The sequence below is a fragment of the Hylaeus anthracinus genome, unplaced genomic scaffold (assembly GCF_026225885.1).
Source record: "Hylaeus anthracinus isolate JK02 unplaced genomic scaffold, UHH_iyHylAnth1.0_haploid 0, whole genome shotgun sequence".
NCBI classification, from domain to species: Eukaryota; Metazoa; Arthropoda; class Insecta; order Hymenoptera; family Colletidae; genus Hylaeus; species Hylaeus anthracinus.
This window is the reverse complement of record NW_026533254.1, coordinates 23222678-23240954: the sequence shown is the minus strand read 5'-3', so window position 1 is coordinate 23240954 and position 18277 is coordinate 23222678. Positions and strand designations below refer to the sequence as shown.

The 18277-nt window shown below is 41.2% G+C and overlaps 3 protein-coding genes across 5 annotated transcripts in view; 1 reads left to right on the top strand and 2 right to left on the bottom strand.

Annotated features, from left to right (window-relative positions):
• Nucleotides 1-4597, bottom strand: part of LOC128893992 (spectrin alpha chain) — a 58261-nt gene extending 53664 nt beyond the window's left edge. The window contains exon 1 of the mRNA XM_054155382.1: nucleotides 4332-4597. The gene's annotated coding sequence lies outside the window, so the exon portion shown is untranslated. The remainder of the gene's footprint in view (nucleotides 1-4331) is intronic.
• Nucleotides 4598-5506: 909 nt separating this feature from the next.
• On the top strand, nucleotides 5507-7771 carry LOC128896625 (U3 small nucleolar ribonucleoprotein protein MPP10). The gene is made up of 4 exons (XM_054159985.1): nucleotides 5507-5701; nucleotides 5788-7123; nucleotides 7197-7305; nucleotides 7365-7771. The coding sequence occupies exons 1-4, from the start codon at nucleotides 5628-5630 to the stop codon at nucleotides 7727-7729; spliced, it is 1884 nt and encodes a 627-aa protein (XP_054015960.1). The 5' UTR covers nucleotides 5507-5627; the 3' UTR covers nucleotides 7730-7771.
• A 556-nt stretch (nucleotides 7772-8327) lies between these two features.
• LOC128896598 (aryl hydrocarbon receptor nuclear translocator homolog) overlaps nucleotides 8328-18277 on the bottom strand; it is a 44634-nt gene continuing 34684 nt past the window's right edge. For 2 of the 3 annotated variants that reach the window (XM_054159975.1, XM_054159968.1), the window contains 9 exons: nucleotides 14431-14748; nucleotides 13069-13272; nucleotides 11557-11742; nucleotides 11285-11443; nucleotides 11059-11209; nucleotides 10789-10946; nucleotides 10532-10716; nucleotides 10318-10459; nucleotides 8328-10235 (listed from right to left, as the gene is read on the bottom strand). In XM_054159975.1, coding sequence (XP_054015950.1) covers nucleotides 10018-10235; nucleotides 10318-10459; nucleotides 10532-10716; nucleotides 10789-10946; nucleotides 11059-11209; nucleotides 11285-11443; nucleotides 11557-11742; nucleotides 13069-13272; nucleotides 14431-14748 — 1721 coding nt within the window. In that variant the 3' untranslated portion in view covers nucleotides 8328-10017. The remainder of the gene's footprint in view (nucleotides 10236-10317; nucleotides 10460-10531; nucleotides 10717-10788; nucleotides 10947-11058; nucleotides 11210-11284; nucleotides 11444-11556; nucleotides 11743-13068; nucleotides 13273-14430; nucleotides 14749-18277) is intronic. The other variant, XM_054159973.1, reaches the window with a different exon arrangement.

Sequence of the window (18277 nt, the reverse complement as noted above, 5' to 3'; positions counted from 1 at the left end):
AAAAATCGAGAAAAGCATTGATATAAGCGAATTGTTTGTATTTAATTAATCTTTACGAGGTATAATTACGAAATATAAGCGAATTAACCGTATCCGATTACTCTTTACGAAATATAATTATCGCGATAATATTTGTGGTGAATCGAAAAAATCGTGTGCTAGAATCGTGAGAATCTGTTCTTTCTATAGAAACGCATCGGGACGCCCCCTATTCGGAAACGTCTGAAACAGATTGACCGTAATGGCGATGCAAGTCGACACAATAACAACGCACGGCAAGAATTTTTCCCGTGACCGTTCGTAAATCCACGATTGACGGAACGCGGGAGTATACGCATTAAGCCTTGAAGTCTGTAACCGGAGTCGCTCGTTCGCTCGTCTTGGGTTCCAGGACTCTCGCCAAGGATCTCTCCTCTCTGTCTTCCTCGTTTCACCGTGCTCGACGAAGAAAAGGAGAGAGGAAAAGTCCCAAGAGCGGTCCAGCAACTCCCCACAAAACGTGATCGCGCGCGCACGCACGAAAAACATACGTTTCGCTGGTAGTACTCCAACTAACGTTGGCTAGCGATGGGACTGACACTGTAATCGATTTTTAGATACTCGCTATCGTTATTGTCGTACATGTACGCGTGTATTAGGTATTAGGTATGATCAGGAGGAGTTCACATACGTGTATGAACACCCACCGGATACAAAATAAAAATCGCGAGAATTGATGACGTTAATGTGGTGTTTAGTATTGTAACTATCAGGTTATCCTAAAAGTTTCTTTCGTTTTATTAATAAGTAATACATGCATAATATTTTATGTTTTATGTTACATTACCGAATTGTGCACGATTCATTTTGCTTCAAGTTTCTTTCGCTTTATTAATAACTAATACACGCACAATATCGTACGTTTTATGTTACATTACCGAATTGTGCACGATTCAGTTTGCTCCATTACTGTTGCAACATGAATATCTATGAAATTAGATCGCCTATTTATATAAACACGACCACATAAAAATAATTGAGTGCAACTCGCGAAAGAAACTTACGGGACAACCTAATAATAGTTTCATTGGTCGCTATTAACATTATACTTTTACGTCGGTATTGAACAGTCCTGTAGGATTGCAAAATTGGGTCCTTTCTAAAAACCATGAGTGAACATCCCCTGGTTGTGATTGGAATTGCAGAGAGTCGAAGTACAGTCAGGGATTGCTATTCGACTTAATAAACAGCGGACATGTACGAATGCAAAAGAAACAAAATAAATGAAAATAAAATTAACCAAGGATTTGTTTCCAATGTTGCATTTCGGGGTACTTGTTCCCATCGCCAACCCACCGTTTCACGCACACGACTTTCGCCCGCGAGATGGCCACAGGAGGCGCATCGGGTCCGAGTGGAGGGGGCCAGGTCGGGCATCGTTGGAGGGGGAACGGACAGAGGGGTAAGAAAAACGGCAGGAGAAAGAGAGACGAAGGGGAGGAAGCAAGAAAAAGAGAAAAAAACAACGTCCATTGAGAATTACGGTATTCGTCGAGTAAAGGAACGGGCCCCAGCAAAGTCTGGAGGGGCTCATTAGAAACTCGAGGCAGCGGCGGGCGCGCGCGCCTGTAATATTATTTCCTCGTGGAACGCGGGGGCTAAGGCCGATCAAATGCCGGGTACCGTTCGGGAAAGGATCGAAGTCCGCTCCAATTTCACGTGCAATCGACGCCAGCGCCCCGTTATAATCGACGCTAAGAGGGGAATGGACTTGCTCGACAGGGGGGGAGGGAAAACTCGACCAACGGAGGCCCCCCCTTTTGCACGATTTTCCAGCTGTTGCGTACTAAAGGAAGGTCTCTACTTCGAACGACCTTTGCAAACAATTGGCTCCTTCGTGAAGAATTTCAATCTCGCTTTAACCCTTTGATCGCGGAACTATTCCTGCTTGAAAATTCTAAGGGACCCGTCACTAGAATTTAAAAAATATATCAGCTTGTAGAGAATGATAGGACGGAACTTTTTTATATTTACAATTTGTTCATACGACGTTTAGTATCAAAGATAAAAATTAAAAAGTTGGTGGTCCTTTTTCCCGGAAATTAAAATATGATTGAATGCGCAGACCCGCGAGATGGCATTACTGGTGGCAGATTAACAAATTTGTGACTGTAGCATTTTTATAGAAGCTTTGTATTTTTTATTTAATAAAGAGAGAATCGATATCGATACGACGTATCAAACATCTTGAAATTTAGGGAACTTATTTCCATGCGTTTGTATATGCTTATGTAACACCTGGACGGAACTAGAGGTTATAGTCGATAACACGTTTACATGGTTCTACGTTTGAACGTAACTCCTTCGCTGAAATAAATAATTTTGTCTCCAACCCCTACACTGTAAGTTCGATAAACATTCCCACTTTAAAAATGTCGCGTTTATTAGATTCAAGGATGTCTATCTGATTAAACCGACAGAGAAAGTGGTAAATAACGTACTATAACGAACTATAACCAAAAAGAAAAAGTTCTCGGAAGTCGACACTCGATAAGAAGGGATCGAGAGTTCGCGCAAGTTTTGAAACTGTCGTTTCTTTGCACGACCTTCCAGGTATCGAATGCGACCCTTCGTTTCCTTCCACTAGAATTCCTGCATCCAACCACAGAAATTCCGACGATATTAATCCTTTAAAGAAAATAAATCGATCTGCTGTTCTCGAACGAGGGGAATACAGAACTTACTATTAGGTTGTCCCAAAAGTTTCGTCCATTTCATTAATAAATAATACATACACAATATTTTGTATGTATGTATGTATGTATGTCTAATGTTACATTATTAAATTGCGTACGATTCATTTTGCTCCATTACTGTTACAACATTAACATCTAAGAAATTAGGTTCTTTATTTGTATAAACACTGCTACACAAAACAACTGAGTGCAAGTCACGAAAGAAACTTTCGGGACAACCTAATATAATGGTCTAGAAAAATCTATCCAGTGCTCCCGAAATTCGGCGCGAAAATTCAAACGCGTTTTCACGAAAGAGAGTACAATCAGAGGTGGGTAATATTTGTAGAGAAAATATTTTAAATACTATTTTAAATAATAGATTCTTCAGAATTCAAATTAAATACCAGAAGGACCAGAAAGTAGTCGTTTCTGCGAATGCAAATACTTGTTTACTATTTACCAGCTCACCGTGTACCAATCAATTTTTATTGATCAGGTATTGAAAATTTGCACACTAGATGGCAGAAGGTTATTGATAACGAGGACAATTATAGACTTGATTAAATAATGAAAACATATTATAAATTTATTTGTTTGAATTTAATGTTAAAGGAAACGACATTACTTTCTGGTCCCCCTAATATTAAAAAAAAACAGAAGATTCAATTTTTAATCTGTCCCGCATTCCGGAATTCCACAATTGAATGCGAAGGCAGAGAACTAATTTCTACACCTAATACTAATAATTTCAGAGTAACAAGTACGAGACTGGATAATGTAAACACCGAGCAATAAAATCGAGAAAATTTAATGCGTACCGAACGGATACGAGTGAACTTCTGCAACACATCGCTAACTTTTTTTTACTATAGCCGAAACGGACCAGCCGATCCCCTCTCCGTGTGTACGAAATGTCCACGTGACCCGTCGACCTTTGCGCGCGTAAACTTTCTGTCCGTAGACCGGACCGCTCGAGGACGATAAACAAATTCAGAGCCTAATCGCGAGCTCTTTTGTATCCACCATTCCAGGCAACATTTCTATCGAGATAACAATTTCGAATAACGAGTAAAATATACAACGCTTAATTGAATTTCATCCTCTTTCCCTTCAGCAGAGTACTGGACTTGGTTTGCATTCACTGCCAGGCTCCGAAATTAAACGTATTAAATTGCTTTTGTTTTCACAGTCGTTAATGCAACGACTACAAATTTCTTAAAACCACGAATAGATTCGTTCTTTTTGATGCTAGCTTTTGAAGCTATTCGACTATGTTATCATAAAGGGCACGCATTCTTTTCTCCACTATTCGTCAGAAGTAAATCTAAATACAAATTCGAATCACAGAGAATGAAATTATATTAAGCACTGGAAATAATCGAAGACTGATATATTCTGAACTATTCCAATCAAACATAAAAACCTCTTAATGAATCTCCATGTAACGATTGTATTTATCTCGCGATTACTGGTAAGATTCATCTCGTAGCGACTATATCGACGAAAATCTCGTTCCCAATAAGAGGAACGCGTGGCAGCCGTTCGATCGGTCGAATAAGAGTGAACGACAAGCCGCGGGATCGATTCGGGGAACTAGCGACTCCTGGTACATACCTTTTCTCCGTGTGTACGAAACTTATCCAAAAAGCGACGAAAGCACTGGAAGAATCCGTGGGTACACTGCGTCGAACACTTTCTGAGCACACAGAATCCACCAAAAATGCACACTCCTCGCCTCTTGTACACGCTTGGTCCCGTTCCGTGAGGTTGATAAACACACGCGCACACGACGAACGAACGGAGTAAAACGCACGCGTTTTCGACTTGGAGCAGTAGCGTGTCGCGCGAACCGTACCGAGGTCTGCGCCAATGCGTTTGCGGCTTCGCACACCGGAGCGGTTCTTCGTCTTGGTCCCCCACTCCGAACGTTCGCCGTGTTTCTTCGGGTTCTACCCCCGCCATTGGTTCTTCGACGAAAGGTGTTCGGTTCGCGGAAACCTCCAAGCAGCCAGCGCCATCTGCGATAATACGACGACATTAGATCGACGACTGTCGGTAATGTCGGTACATGGTAAACGTAGAGGGCTATGTGAACTTGGCACCCGACTTTTCAAAAATGAATTTTTTTTTATAGAAAACGATAGTATTTCGTTAGTACTTGATTGTACCTCAAATAGTTTTATTTGTTCCTCCACCAATTAATAATTAAAAAAAATTCAAAAAATGATCAACACCCGACCGGCGGGTACAAACGATTCTAAAGAATCGGGGAAAACCGATTTCAAAAATCTCAATGTCGGGTGCTGACCATTTTTTGAATTTTTGTTAATTATTATATAGTGGAGGTACAAACCAAACTATTGGAGGTGCAATCAGGTACTAACGAAATAGTATCATTTTCTATAAAAAAAAAATTAATTTTTGAAAAGTCGGGTGCCAAGTTCACATAGTTAACGTAGAGGGCTTGTGGCCCTTTTTGAATTTCTGATTGATTTTGTTAATTAATAAATTGCTTTCTGGTTGTTGAAACGCGTGATCATTAAAACTTGAAAATAAAACCACTTATATTCTGAACATAAATTTGTTATAGTCTCAAGTGCTATAGGCTAAATTAATCAGCGCCATCCGTGGGAAACGCCCAAGCTAGTGGCGAAGTGGTTTCTCCTTCCTGAACCTAGATGGCGCCACTTAGTTATTATGTCGATACTGCCGTTTTACACGTTCTACTTTTATCACATCCATATATATGATTTACCCATAAATGGTACTATCACTTCCAAGTCCATCTACGTCGATAATTGTTGATATTATACTCTATAGCTACCATCCTAGGGAGATAGCTCATGGGAGAAACATAACCTTTCGGTCATTATTATTCTTTAAAGATTTTAATATAAATGTAAATGTACAATGGCTGAAACAGTACTTAATCATGTTATTTCGACGATTGATAATAACACTAAGAAACCAGAGGAATTTTTAAGGTGTGTATCATTTTCTTGTGTGTTCTTTTTCTAACCTATTCTACATCAAAACAGTCTATCTCTAATTCTTGTTCATTTTTTTATAGCGTACAAAATCATGTAGCGCTGGAGTTCAAGAATTCTATAAAACGTTTATACGACTTCACAAAAGAACAGTCTGGAAGAAACACAAATGCCCTGCCAGAGCTTGTAACAGAAGGCTTCGACGAAGAGCAGATCTGGCAGCAGCTCGAATTGCAAAATGAAAGCGAGCTTATACACTTCTTGACTGATGTCTCAAAGGTTTTAGCTGGAAGTAAGAAGTTGACGATGCCGATTAGCACAAGTAAACCTGAAATTGTACATAGCAGTGACAAGAATGTAGAGATGGAAGAAGAGAATATTTCTGAGGAAGAAGTTTCGGAAGACGAGGAAGCAAAGTTGAAAAGAGAATCAAAGAAACAGAAGAAACTCATGAAAAAGTTAAAAACCAAAACATCCGTTGTAGATGACAAATTTTTTAAATTACAAGAATTGGACGAGTATCTGACGAAGGAGGACAAGAAAGAAATACAGAGTGAAAAACATGACCAAGGATCCGATGATGAATCTGTAGATTTATTTAACGATTTTTCCGATGACGATGATAACACTGGAGAAGAGAAACTAGTAAAATATGCAGATTTCTTCGACAGTCCGCAAAGCGACGACGAAGGAGCTAATTTTTCTATGAAAAACAAAGATACCGATAATAAAGAAACGGACGATGAACTACTACGCAATAGCGACTCGGAAAATAGGATGGACACGGACAACGAAGATGAAGATTGCAGTTTTTCAAAAAAGAAAGTTACATTCAATCTTACGAACGATTCGGATGAAACTGATAGCTTAGAAAATAAAACTACGAATACGAAAGATAACGAGGAAAAAATCAAGTCCTCCCTCGAAACTCGCCAAGAACGATTACAAAGAAGGATTCAAGAGCTAGAAGAAGAAGCACTAGCAGAGAAACCATGGCAACTGAAGGGCGAAGTAAGCGCCGGAAGTAGACCACAGAATTCCTTGTTGGAAGAATTCGTTGAATTCGATATTACCAGTAGACCTGCTCCCGTCATTACTGAGCAAACTACGTTCAAATTAGAGGATATAATAAAGCAAAGAATAAAGGACAAAGCCTGGGACGACGTTGAAAAGAAATTCAAACCAGTGGAGACTCCGTTAGAGTACAAAAAGAAGCTGATCTTAGATCAGGAGAAGAGCAAACAAAGCTTGTCTCAAATTTACGAGAACGAATACCTGAAGCAAAAGCAAGCATTAAATCCGGAGAATGATGAAAAGGAAGAAGAGGAACCCAAATTGCATAAAGAAATTCGGGAAATGATGCATTCTGTGTTCTCGAAACTGGATGCATTCTCTAACTTCCATTACACTCCGAAACCGGTATGATATCGATGAAAAGGATTATTTTTATCTGGGAATTTTTTATATTTCGTACTTCTTGCTCTTGTTTCAGTCTAAGCCGGAGATCAAGATTATTAGCAACATTCCTGCTGTTAACATGGAAGAGGTGGCTCCAGTAGGAACCAGCGATGCTGCATTGTTAGCACCTGAAGAGATTAAAGGTATATATCTCGCAATTTTCTTTAGACTTCGAATCTTGAATTCTTTATTTGTTTTGCAGCCAAACAGCGGGGTGATCTCATTGGTAAAGTGGAAAGAACGAAAACGGACATGAAGCGGGAACGAAGACACAAAAAGTTGAGACAACGCGCGCGACAAGAAGCCATGGAGAAGAAGGAGAAGTTGATTGCAACGAAGCCAGGAATCGGAAAGAAATACAAGAAAGACGCAGAATTGGCGAAGAAGCTAAGCAAGAGTCGAAACATCATAAAAATGGATGAAACCGCTCAGAAGGTTCCGAAATCGTCTACTGCGTTCTTCAACCAATTGCAAGACCAAGTGAAGAGCCATATTAAATCGAAGACTGGCGCAGACACTAAAAAGAAACAGAAAAATGCTGTGTCTGCGGTTAAATTAAAGTTGTAATGTTTTGTATAAAATATTTTAAATACAAGTTATTATGTTGTATATTTGCATGTTCGATTTGATCTACCTGAAACCTAATTGAATTCGATTTGTTCGACACATCGTACGTAAACAGAACACTTCATACGCGTAAAGCGGTAATTACGACGTGGTAAAATAAAATACAAGGGATTTCACATGTTTTTCGATTCTCCAACATTTTATATTACCAATTGTTTCGAAATTTGTACAACTTATGTATTTATTAAATATAATAAGCGCACTGAAGGAATCTATAAATAAGAAGTTCATTCTGTAGGGGTGCATATTCCTTTCTTCCTCTAAATAATTGCAATTTAAATTTCAGGTAACTATTTTCTTTGCAGAAAATTAAATTTCGAGCGAATGTTACATTTATAAAGGCAGCAATAAACGAAAATAACCGCAAACAATATAGGATGAAGGATCTGAAAATGCGTTACACATATTGTTTTGAAATTTAATGAATCATTTGCATATACATATTGATGCCTTCAACGACTTCAATATGTTAATTATTGTCAGAGCAATGGCATTGAAACTACTTTCGACATAGGATGATTAAAAAGAATTATACGTGTAATGTATATTTTGTATATTAGTGAAAAATGTTCCCAATTCATCATGATATGCTGCAATTTTTTTTTGTTCGTTCAATCTTGCTTATAAGAATTTGCTAAACATGTACAAATGCACTAAATCACACGTGGTTACTTATAAATGCAATTATTCGTATGTGTAACATTATCTATATATTTCTTTAGGAATATCTAAAAATGGTGTCTTGCACAGAGAAGCAAAGTGAGTTACATAATTTTTGTACATCGTCGAGTTCAAACAATTCTCTCTTTTTTTTTTCTCGTTGGGTGATGATCTTTATGATTGCACTGTTTATAATTACAAGGATCTAAATTAAAATAATTAAGCTAATCTTAGGAATCTAACGATAAGCTGGTATTAAAATTACCGTGATTTGTGTAGATTTGATTGAGAAGTTTTAAAAATACTTTTTTTTGTTTCTTAACGTTTAGAATGCACCTCCCTTCTGTAATATTCATCCAAGTGCTCATTCTTTCTTTCCCAAATAAAATCGCTACTGCGAGCAGGAAAATTATGCTGTATTACTTATCAATAAGCACAGATGAGGCGTTAAAACCTTATAACAATGTAAAATGATAGCGTATCGTACACGATACAATGTTCGTTTCAAATCTTAACTAAGCGTCATTTTCTGAACGATTAGAAATCTCACACGCATTATTGTTATCCAAAAATTTATACATATACTTACATCAATTAACAACAGCTCAATGAAATCCTAGGCCTCTCTATCGCCTCGTTCTTGAAATCCATGTATAATTTAAGGGGGTATTCTTTTCTTTCGAGTAAAAAATATAGCGTCTAGGAAATGCGTGTTAAATATTCTAATAAGTATTCGAGATACGAACAAGGTTGCTTCCATTACACGAAATCTATATATCTTCTTCGAAGATAAATAAATCAGTAAACATTACTGATGTAACCAATTTTCGGACCAAACAGAAACGAATACTCCCCCAACATAACCTCACTCCTACAATTGTGTCTTTTCCTAAGACAACGAGGAGTGTTCAAAATTTAATTTCTAGTTTATACTATCGTTTTAAAAATGTTTTCCTTACACTCTAAAATCAGATCAATAAAGGAAAGTGGCGGAACAAGGGTACTTTATAAGTACTACTTCGATGCGATCCCAAACCACGTTTGAGTTACGGAAGCGAACGAAACTACGCTCGAAAATATAAATCATAGTTCTTGTTTGAACAATCCTCGCAGAATTATTTCTCATATCAAATTCTAAAATTCGTGTTTCGTTAAAAGCTTTCCAAAGTCTCCTCACCTAATCCATCTGTGCGTATTATAAGTGACCATTTTCAATGTTTTATGAGATGATATTTAATGGCACTTTCACAAAAAACGATATTCACGAATTCTCGACAATTTTGTTACACGATCTCGTACGATCTTCAGAATCATACCGTCTGAAGCGATAAAATGAAACTTCTCGCGAAGGAAGTAAGATCGATACGAGGTTAAGTCGTGCTAACCTCGATGTCAATTCGGTTAAAGTTTACACGTAAGGTGCTAAATTGCGAACTTTAGTATCGATTGAATGCTGAAGTAAAAGTGCTGATTATGATCCCCGGAATAATCCCGGGACTGTACCAATGATTCGAACCTTAATGCTTCTTTAAGGTAGACGTTCGTCGGCGATGCTATTTTCTTATACGCTACTCGAAATTAGTATTAAACATATTTAACTCCTCGAAACCAGATGCTCCACCCTGATCCTGTAGCATCTGCAACATGTCCGAGAGTTCCTGGGGTTGCGTGCCAGGACCACCCTGGGCAGGATGAGGTGGTTGCGCTTGGCCTGTCACCTGAGGATTTGATTGTCCGCCATCTTGCTGAGGTGTTTGGTGTTGTTGACTTTGCCACCCCCACATACCTGCAAAACACAAGCGTTTTATGGCGACACCCCCCCCAAAAATACAATTATGGAGAGTAAACTAAAATAAAAGACAAATTACCAGGATTGTTAGGCACTGTTGTGACTGCATGGTACTGCGTAGCTGGTGTCCTAGCGCCGCTACTTAGTTGAGTATAAGTTGGTCCGCTGGGTGACCTCGACGGACTTAATTGACTGTACTGATACCCTTCCGTCACTGGTTGCTGAAATAGAAAGAAAAATAATGTTAATAATAGAGCATTTATACGACTTTTAAACATCCATTATCAATTTACTTGTCTTCCAATGGTCCATGCTTGTTGCACTGGAGTCGGAGATGTGTTAGCTGGCTTTTGAATTCTATTTAAAACTGAAGAAGATGCGCTCTGCTGTCCAGGTGAACCGTACGCTATTGGCGATTGCGTTGTCTCGTATCCCTGATAAACGTTTTGTGTACTGGACGGCCTAGGCTGCTGAGGACCTGACAAATCCGAAACCACATTAACGATTCAACATTAATTAATGCTACGGTTCATATTAAATAGTGTATTACCAGCTGCAGCTACAGTAGCTGGATGTTGCATCATATGATGCCCCGAGTATAAAGGATCTCTGGCAGGGTGTCTTTGAAGGGAATAATCTAAGCCAGGTTGTCCATAGGCAGGTACAGCTTCAGGTTCTGTCTGACCATCGCTACCAGGATGGAATGACCTTAAACATTGAAAGGAAATCTCTGAATTATATTAAATCAAGACTAAAGAATATAACCGATTTAAACGGATCAAATAAAATATGAAAGATTCAAAAGGATAACAAATCGTACTTTGCATGCGTGTTTGTGCAGACAATGTATTCAACATCGTCGGTGAATGGGTTTAAAAAGGCAAACGCAGACGTCCTTAACCACACCCAGTCGCGATTTTTGGCTCGAAATCTGTACATCACAGACACTACTTGTCCTTTCAGCGTCAGCACTGCAAAGAAGAGGTATTCATTAACGACATTGAACGCGTGGACAATCGTTCCTCTTAGAGCTTAAGACATTTCACCTTGCTCGAAACTTTCTCGCATGTGCGTCAAATCCTCTGGGTGGAAGAATTCGTAACATGGGTGACCTAAGAGGTCTGAGGGTGTATATCCTAGAATTCCTCCAACTCTTTGGTCCACAAAGGTAAATTTACCTTCCGCAGAATGACGCGAAATAAATTCTGAGGAATGGAGATAGATGAATTAAAACTCTACTTTTCATCGTGTGTACAGTGAGTTTCTGTATATCAATAGTTATATTATATTATTTATATTGGAAGACAGATCAACTTACCATTATTGCTATTGGAACCTGCTAAATCACTACTATTTGGTGTGCTAGTGACCTGTAGTCGTCCAATGGCCACTAAGCAGTACTTGCTGCCTGCATTTTCATGTGCAACTACACCATCGGGTCTAGCTTGAACATTACTCCTGTCACCTAGACCCACACCTGGTACACATGGGGGAACACAATCACCTACAGCGTAAAACTCTGAATCAGTCTGAGATTCCCCATAACCGTTAACTGATTATAATTTGCATGCTGATATATACGATATCAACAATTCTGTTACAAACTGTACAACAGTCTACCAAGGTTGGATAGAACGTAAAAGCTTTTGGTATACATATATCAAACATATTACACATTTTATTTCCATTGCGATTTCATTGGTTTTCTATCCAACCTAGTAAGAACAAAGTGTTAACTATACCATACTGTAACCACTAATTTTAGCTAAGTAGTGATAAATCTTGTTTCAATTCAAACACAGCGAAGCCAGTGATCGAATTATGCGGAATATAAGACCAAAAACAGAATACACTCTTAAATAATAGTCATTCGTACTGGCAATTGGTTTTGCTCAGATAAAAATAATAAACAAAACTGGTGGAATATAAAATTACGAAGCTGAGCCAAATACTAGAATAAAGAATAATATACAGTGATATTGGTGCTCAATAAAATTGGACGAGAAAAAATATTTAAGGGGGTTCACACGGGGAGACCGTCGCGCCAGGTGGAGACGCACGAAAATCCCAGCAAGTCCACCGATCCCCTTATTATGCATCGGTGGCCACGATAAAGCATACAAATTCCGCATCAGCTCGTCTCGACATAGTTATCGGTATTCCGTCCCGTCTGTCGGCTGTTAGGTCAAGACGATTCCATTCATTCTTATAAACCGATGTATACTACCCAGGGCCGATGTTAGCCACTGGCAACCCGAGACAAACTTTAATAATAAATTAAGAGGAAATAAAATTGGAGTTTTAGAAGTTGAACGTAACCTAATAACACTTGCTTATAGAAAGATATTATTGCACAAAATTACTACCAAGGGTAGACACAAGCTTTTAAACTTGCTTTTAAGCTGGAAAGCTAGTTTTCAACGATTAGATTCTATGAAAAGTTGTTCTAGGATATTAACACGTTGTCTACCAGACTAATACCATTGAAAATTTCTACTGTGATTAAATTTTAAATACAGATTATTGGAAGCTACATAATCAAACTGTCACCCATGTATGGGTGACGTGCTAAGATATATTCTTTCTTCTTCCAAGTGCCCCATGTTTCCTATCGCGTGAAACCGACCCTGAGCTTGCTGTTAGACGCTAGCCGTCTCTTAATTTACAGTACAAACGTCGACTATCCCCGTGTTCTACGAAGTCGGTTAGGTTCGTTCATATTCCTCCTGCACGACGTCTCCCTCGCTTTAAAATAGAAAGTTGGCGCTCGCGGTCGACCGTTACACGTCGACGATTAACGACGAAACGTCGAAACCCGTAGGAGACTCACCGCTGGGGGGCCAGTTCTTGATGTATCCTGTACAATGAACCACGGCGTAATTTTGACCGTCCCTGGCCGGTGGACCAAGCGAGTTCCTCTGCTTCATGCGGTGGAGACCGTGAGCGGCGGCCATGTCGCCCGTCGTCTGAAGATTTCCGACCTTCATGCGACAGATGAACCCTCTCCTCGAGCCCATGCACATCCTCATCGACGCTGCGGGACAAACACGCATTGGTCAGTTCCAGGGGGATCAACTTTTATATTTAGATTGCGGATGTATATGCAAAGTCACAGATACAGGATTGAAACTTAAATGGGGAAGTACGCCTTATCTTCTGAATATAACGTGAAGATTATCATTGATATTTTTGCATTTGCCCACATTCTCATTTGGTATAAATGCATAAACATCCGCAGTTTGGTTATGTTTAAGTTGGTATAGGTATATTGCTAGTAGATTAGTATTAGGTAGACTGGAAAGTAATGTCGTTCCTTTTACATTAGATTCAAACAAATTTTTGATAAATTTCTATTTTTGAGCAATTATGTAATCGCCCTCGTTATCAACAGCCAACTAGTGTGCACATTTTCAATGACCAATAAAAATCAACGAGGTGTTGAGTGATAAACAGAGATTTAAAATTACAAAAACGACATTACTTTCCAGTCTACCTAATATATTGTGTGAGATTAGTTGGTATCCTACAGGCTATAATCGAATGGGGATCAGTTAATAACCTGTAGATACATAACAAGTATAGCAGAACCTCGTTTATAGGAACAAAATCATGCTGAGCCTTGGGTATACGAATTCTTAGTTGAGCTCGATACTCTCTAGCCTTACGTAGTTGAGCCCAATACTCTCTAGCCTTATGTAGCTGAGCCTAGTACTTCTAGTCCTCTATAGGTGAGCTCAATACCCTTTAGTCCTCTGTATTAGAGCACAGTACCCTCTAGCTCCCTACAGCTGAGCTCAGTACCCTGTAGCCTCCTACAGCTGAGCCCAATAATCTCTAGCCTTACGTAGCTGAGCCCAATACTCTCTAGCCTTGCGTAGCTGAATTAAATACTCTCTAGCCTTACGTAGCTGAATTAAATACTCTCTAGCCTTACATAGCTGAGCCTAGTACTTTCTAGTCCTCTATAGGTGAGCTCAATACCCTTTAGTCCTCTGTATTAGAGCACAGTACCCTCTAGCTCCCTACAGCTGAGCTCAGTACCCTGTAGCCTCCTACAGCTGAGCCCAACAATCTCTAGCCTTACTTAGCTGAGCTCAGTACCTTATAGCTCCATATTCTTACCTAGTACCCTATATCCCCCGCGTATCTGAGCCCAGTACCCTCTTCAGCACTAGTGATGCCAAGAACTTACACTGGCCTTCCTTCTTCACGGTCCCCGTCTTCAGATCTAACACTCTGCCTCCGTGCTGCGGTTCCTCGGCGCTCAGCTGTTCCCTCACCTTCTCGGTGTCGTCAGGATGAACCTGGGAGTAGAGGCTGGTGCCGTACCAATCGCTTTGCGTGTAGTTCAGCACAGGTGCGACGGAGTCGGAGACGTAGATGATTCTGCCGGTATCGCAGCTCACCACGAACAGGAATCCGTCGGCTGCCTCCAGGATCAGGTGCTTCAGTTCTTGGTCGGTGAGGAACGAAGGCTTGTACGTGTTGTCCGTGGTCGTGTTTCCGGTACCTTGAACAGAAATCGTTAGGGAAACGTTAGTACACATCCCTGCTCTTCGGTGTAAACATATAAATATTGTTGATAATTGAATAGCTCAGCAAGAGTGGTTAGTTACTTCAAGGGATCTATTCTTGGAGTCTGGACACTCGAAGAAATTAATTTCTGGGTGATCGATGATTCAATTTGAGGAATAATTAGTTCAGAATTGAATCAGGAGTGTCCAAAAAGCACCGTATCGATTTCCAGAGGATTTACGGAGGGAACGCTCCCTAATGAAGGTGTCCCGATTCTTCCGAGCAGATTACCCTCTTTATATCACGTTTGATGTAAATGGCTCCTATCGATCGGAGGATCTGACTGGCCGGTCGACACCGAGTGCACGTGCAACGAGGAACACTTTTCAAACGAAACGAATGCTTGTCGCGGGAAACGTGCAAGTACTTTTGTACGTGTCGAAGACGTTGGCGCTGGAGTCCGCTCGATGCTTTACGATCAGTGGTATTCTATTTTCTTTTGTGGAGAAGTGAGCCAATACAGGAGACTTAGGAAAATTATAGGAAGACAGTAGATACTGTTCTTCGGATTCTTAGGATATGGGAGCTGGACCATTTCAAGAAGTTGAATTTCAGGAAGATTTCAGGAAGATATTCATGAAGGATTTGAGTTGGATACAGAGCTAAATCAGGTTGGGATCCTGTGAAGGGCCTTTGATCAACCTGGAGGGAACCATCTCTACCTTCCAGACGTGATTATAGGTGTCTCGAGACGTACAAACCAAGGAAGAATAAATATCCTTTGCTCTGATAGTTTGCAAGCCCCCATTAGGAACCTTTGAGGGCACCTAGGGCCTTCTGGAGAGCCTGAAGAATATTCCAGTTTGGGGTCCGTCGAATCCTCCAGAGTTAACAGTTGAGTGAGGACATATAAACCAAGGAAGAATAAATATCCTTTGCACTGATAGTTCCTATGTCACCACTAGGGAATTCTGATGGCACCCAGGACCTTCTGAACAATATTCCAGCTCAGGCAAGTCCAATCCTTCGCCATTAACGAACTTCCAGACCCAAGCACAACAAACCTAACCATCCAAAGCGCATGTATCCACTAAGAATAAAAACTCCTCTCCCCCGAAAGCCCCCCCGAGAGGCCTCTATCAAGAACAACAGATGTCCCGAACCCAAGGCGCATCCGTATCGCGGGATCTCCATTGCAGAACTATGATTTACGTCGCTACTAAAAGTAATAGTGTACGTACATCCAGATTAAAAGCGCGGTAAGAGCGCCAGCGGGCAGATGGGGGCACGTCTCTCTCCCGAGTAGGAAACCGACCGAATCGCGGCATTAATGTCCATCGAAGAGGCTCTCTACGTGGATGGTAATGGTAACGAAGGTCACCTGGGGTCTTCCATAGATCTTGTTTGGAAGTCGTTAAAGTACCTCTTCCCGGAATTTCTCCGTATATCGGGGTAAAGATCGCATCGCGGCACGGCTCTCTCTCTCTCTCTCTCTCGCTCCCTCCCGCCTTGCGGGATCCTGTCCGCTTTGCAATTCCGATCTTGCACCTCGATAGTTACCTACGCTGCCGAGCTGCCCCGTCCTCATTTTTGGTACCGTGGTTCGGTACAGTCGCTCTCTCCTCCCACCGCTACGGTGCGCGCTGAGATCGAGCCGACGGCGAGCCTAAGCTGCTGTTATTACGAGCAGGATCATTTTTATCGGTGTCCCGCGGACCTAGCCCAGATCTAACCGTGGTTTTTGCCGTGTTTAGGATGGGATTCGATTTCTTGAGAGAGGCCAGATTCTTGATAAAAAGGTTCATATGTAAAAATTAGGTACTCGATGAGTGGTGGATTGTCAGAGCCTGAGATAGTAGTGAAACTAGGCTATAGGATTGGATGTGTGGATCTAACCTAACTTAATCGTGTTTTTTTGGCATGTTGGGGTGGGACTCAAAAGTTTGAAAGGGATCAGGTCCTCACTTAACTAGGTTCATAGTTCAAAATCGATGGTGTAGGTACTCGTATGTTTAAGTACTCGTCGAGATGGTCTGGGAGCTCCAGATCTAACCTAACTTAATCGTGTTTTTTGGCATGTTGAGGTGGGACTTGAGAGTTTGGAAGGGGTCAGATCCTCACTTAACTAGGTTCATAGTTCAAAATCGATGGTGTAAGTACTCGACGCAACCGATTAACGGAGGATCGAACTAGTCTACATTGGGTCTTCCCCATTGGATCTAGATTGGGTGCTTCTAAAATCGACAGAGAACATGATGTGCCTGAGTGCCCCAGGACAAGGAGTAAAGTGAATGCATCGCAGTGGGTGGACGCCATCCAGTGTCCCAAACCAGTACATAAAGCACACTTGATGATCGATATGTCCTTATGCATCCAGAAAGCGAATAGAATATTCTCCAGTGGACCTCATCAAAGCCAGCCATGGTAGCATCTTAATCAACACCGGTATCCCAAAATCGATGGTCGCTCCAGTTGTCCCCCAGTATCCACCGAAAATCTTCTCTAATGGAGTTATCCAGAATCTATACGTGGCGAAACACTATCTATAAAGTGACGGTAGCTTCCCTTATCCCCCATCGATTCATCAAGATGTAAAGTAGCAATGTGTCGAGAGAGAGAGAAAAAAAAAATAAAAGGGAAGGAAACGTAAAAGACAAACGCGGTTGAAACGACCGGCTGACGCGTCTCACGGGTGCAACGAGGACGGGGGTGGTGCGTGTACGCGCAAACGAGCGTCGACATATCCCGGAGGCGATAGCCTCTCCTCCCGGTCAGGTAAGAGAGAGGCTCTCTCGTTGGGGCAATTTGTATTCAGCGGCCCTCTTGTCGGGAAAGAGGAGAAGCGGCTATAAACAATGCGACGCACCACCAATACTTAGCTGGAATCACGGCACGCACACCCATCCAGAGACGGGCGGGGGAGGAGGAGGCCGGTTGTATAATGCGTGTGTGCACGCAACACGGGGGACCCCGGGGGCTAAAGGGACAGCCGACGGAGCAACTCCACCCATTCTTACACCGGAAGCATATATCGCGCTTTCTGCATTCGATATGACCACCGTACGACGAAACCTTCGGTGAATTACGACCGTTCCGGTGCGCACTGGCCGGATGAATTCCCATCGAAGACCAGTGACACGAGGCCCCTGCGTCGCGGGACACAGGATACCCAGATGCTGGATGGATAATAGAAGGAGCTCTCTTCATTCAGGGGTACAGGTCATTTTCTGGATGTTAAGTGAGATGGAAGGACACCCAGTAGGAGGATGTCTTTGTTTTAAGCGGTTTTCCACTGCTAGGCTATGGGAGATCCTGGATAACTAGTTCACAGAGGAATCCTTTGCGAGTCCAGGTCATCTTATGGATGTTAGACGAGGTAGAGGGATAATCATTGTGGTGGAGTGCTTGCATAAGGCATTTTTCTATGGGCATGCGATGAACATCATGGATAACTTGGCTCAAACATCATTATTTCGTAAGTCCAGGTCATTTTGTGGATGTTAGATGAGGTAGAGGGATAGTCA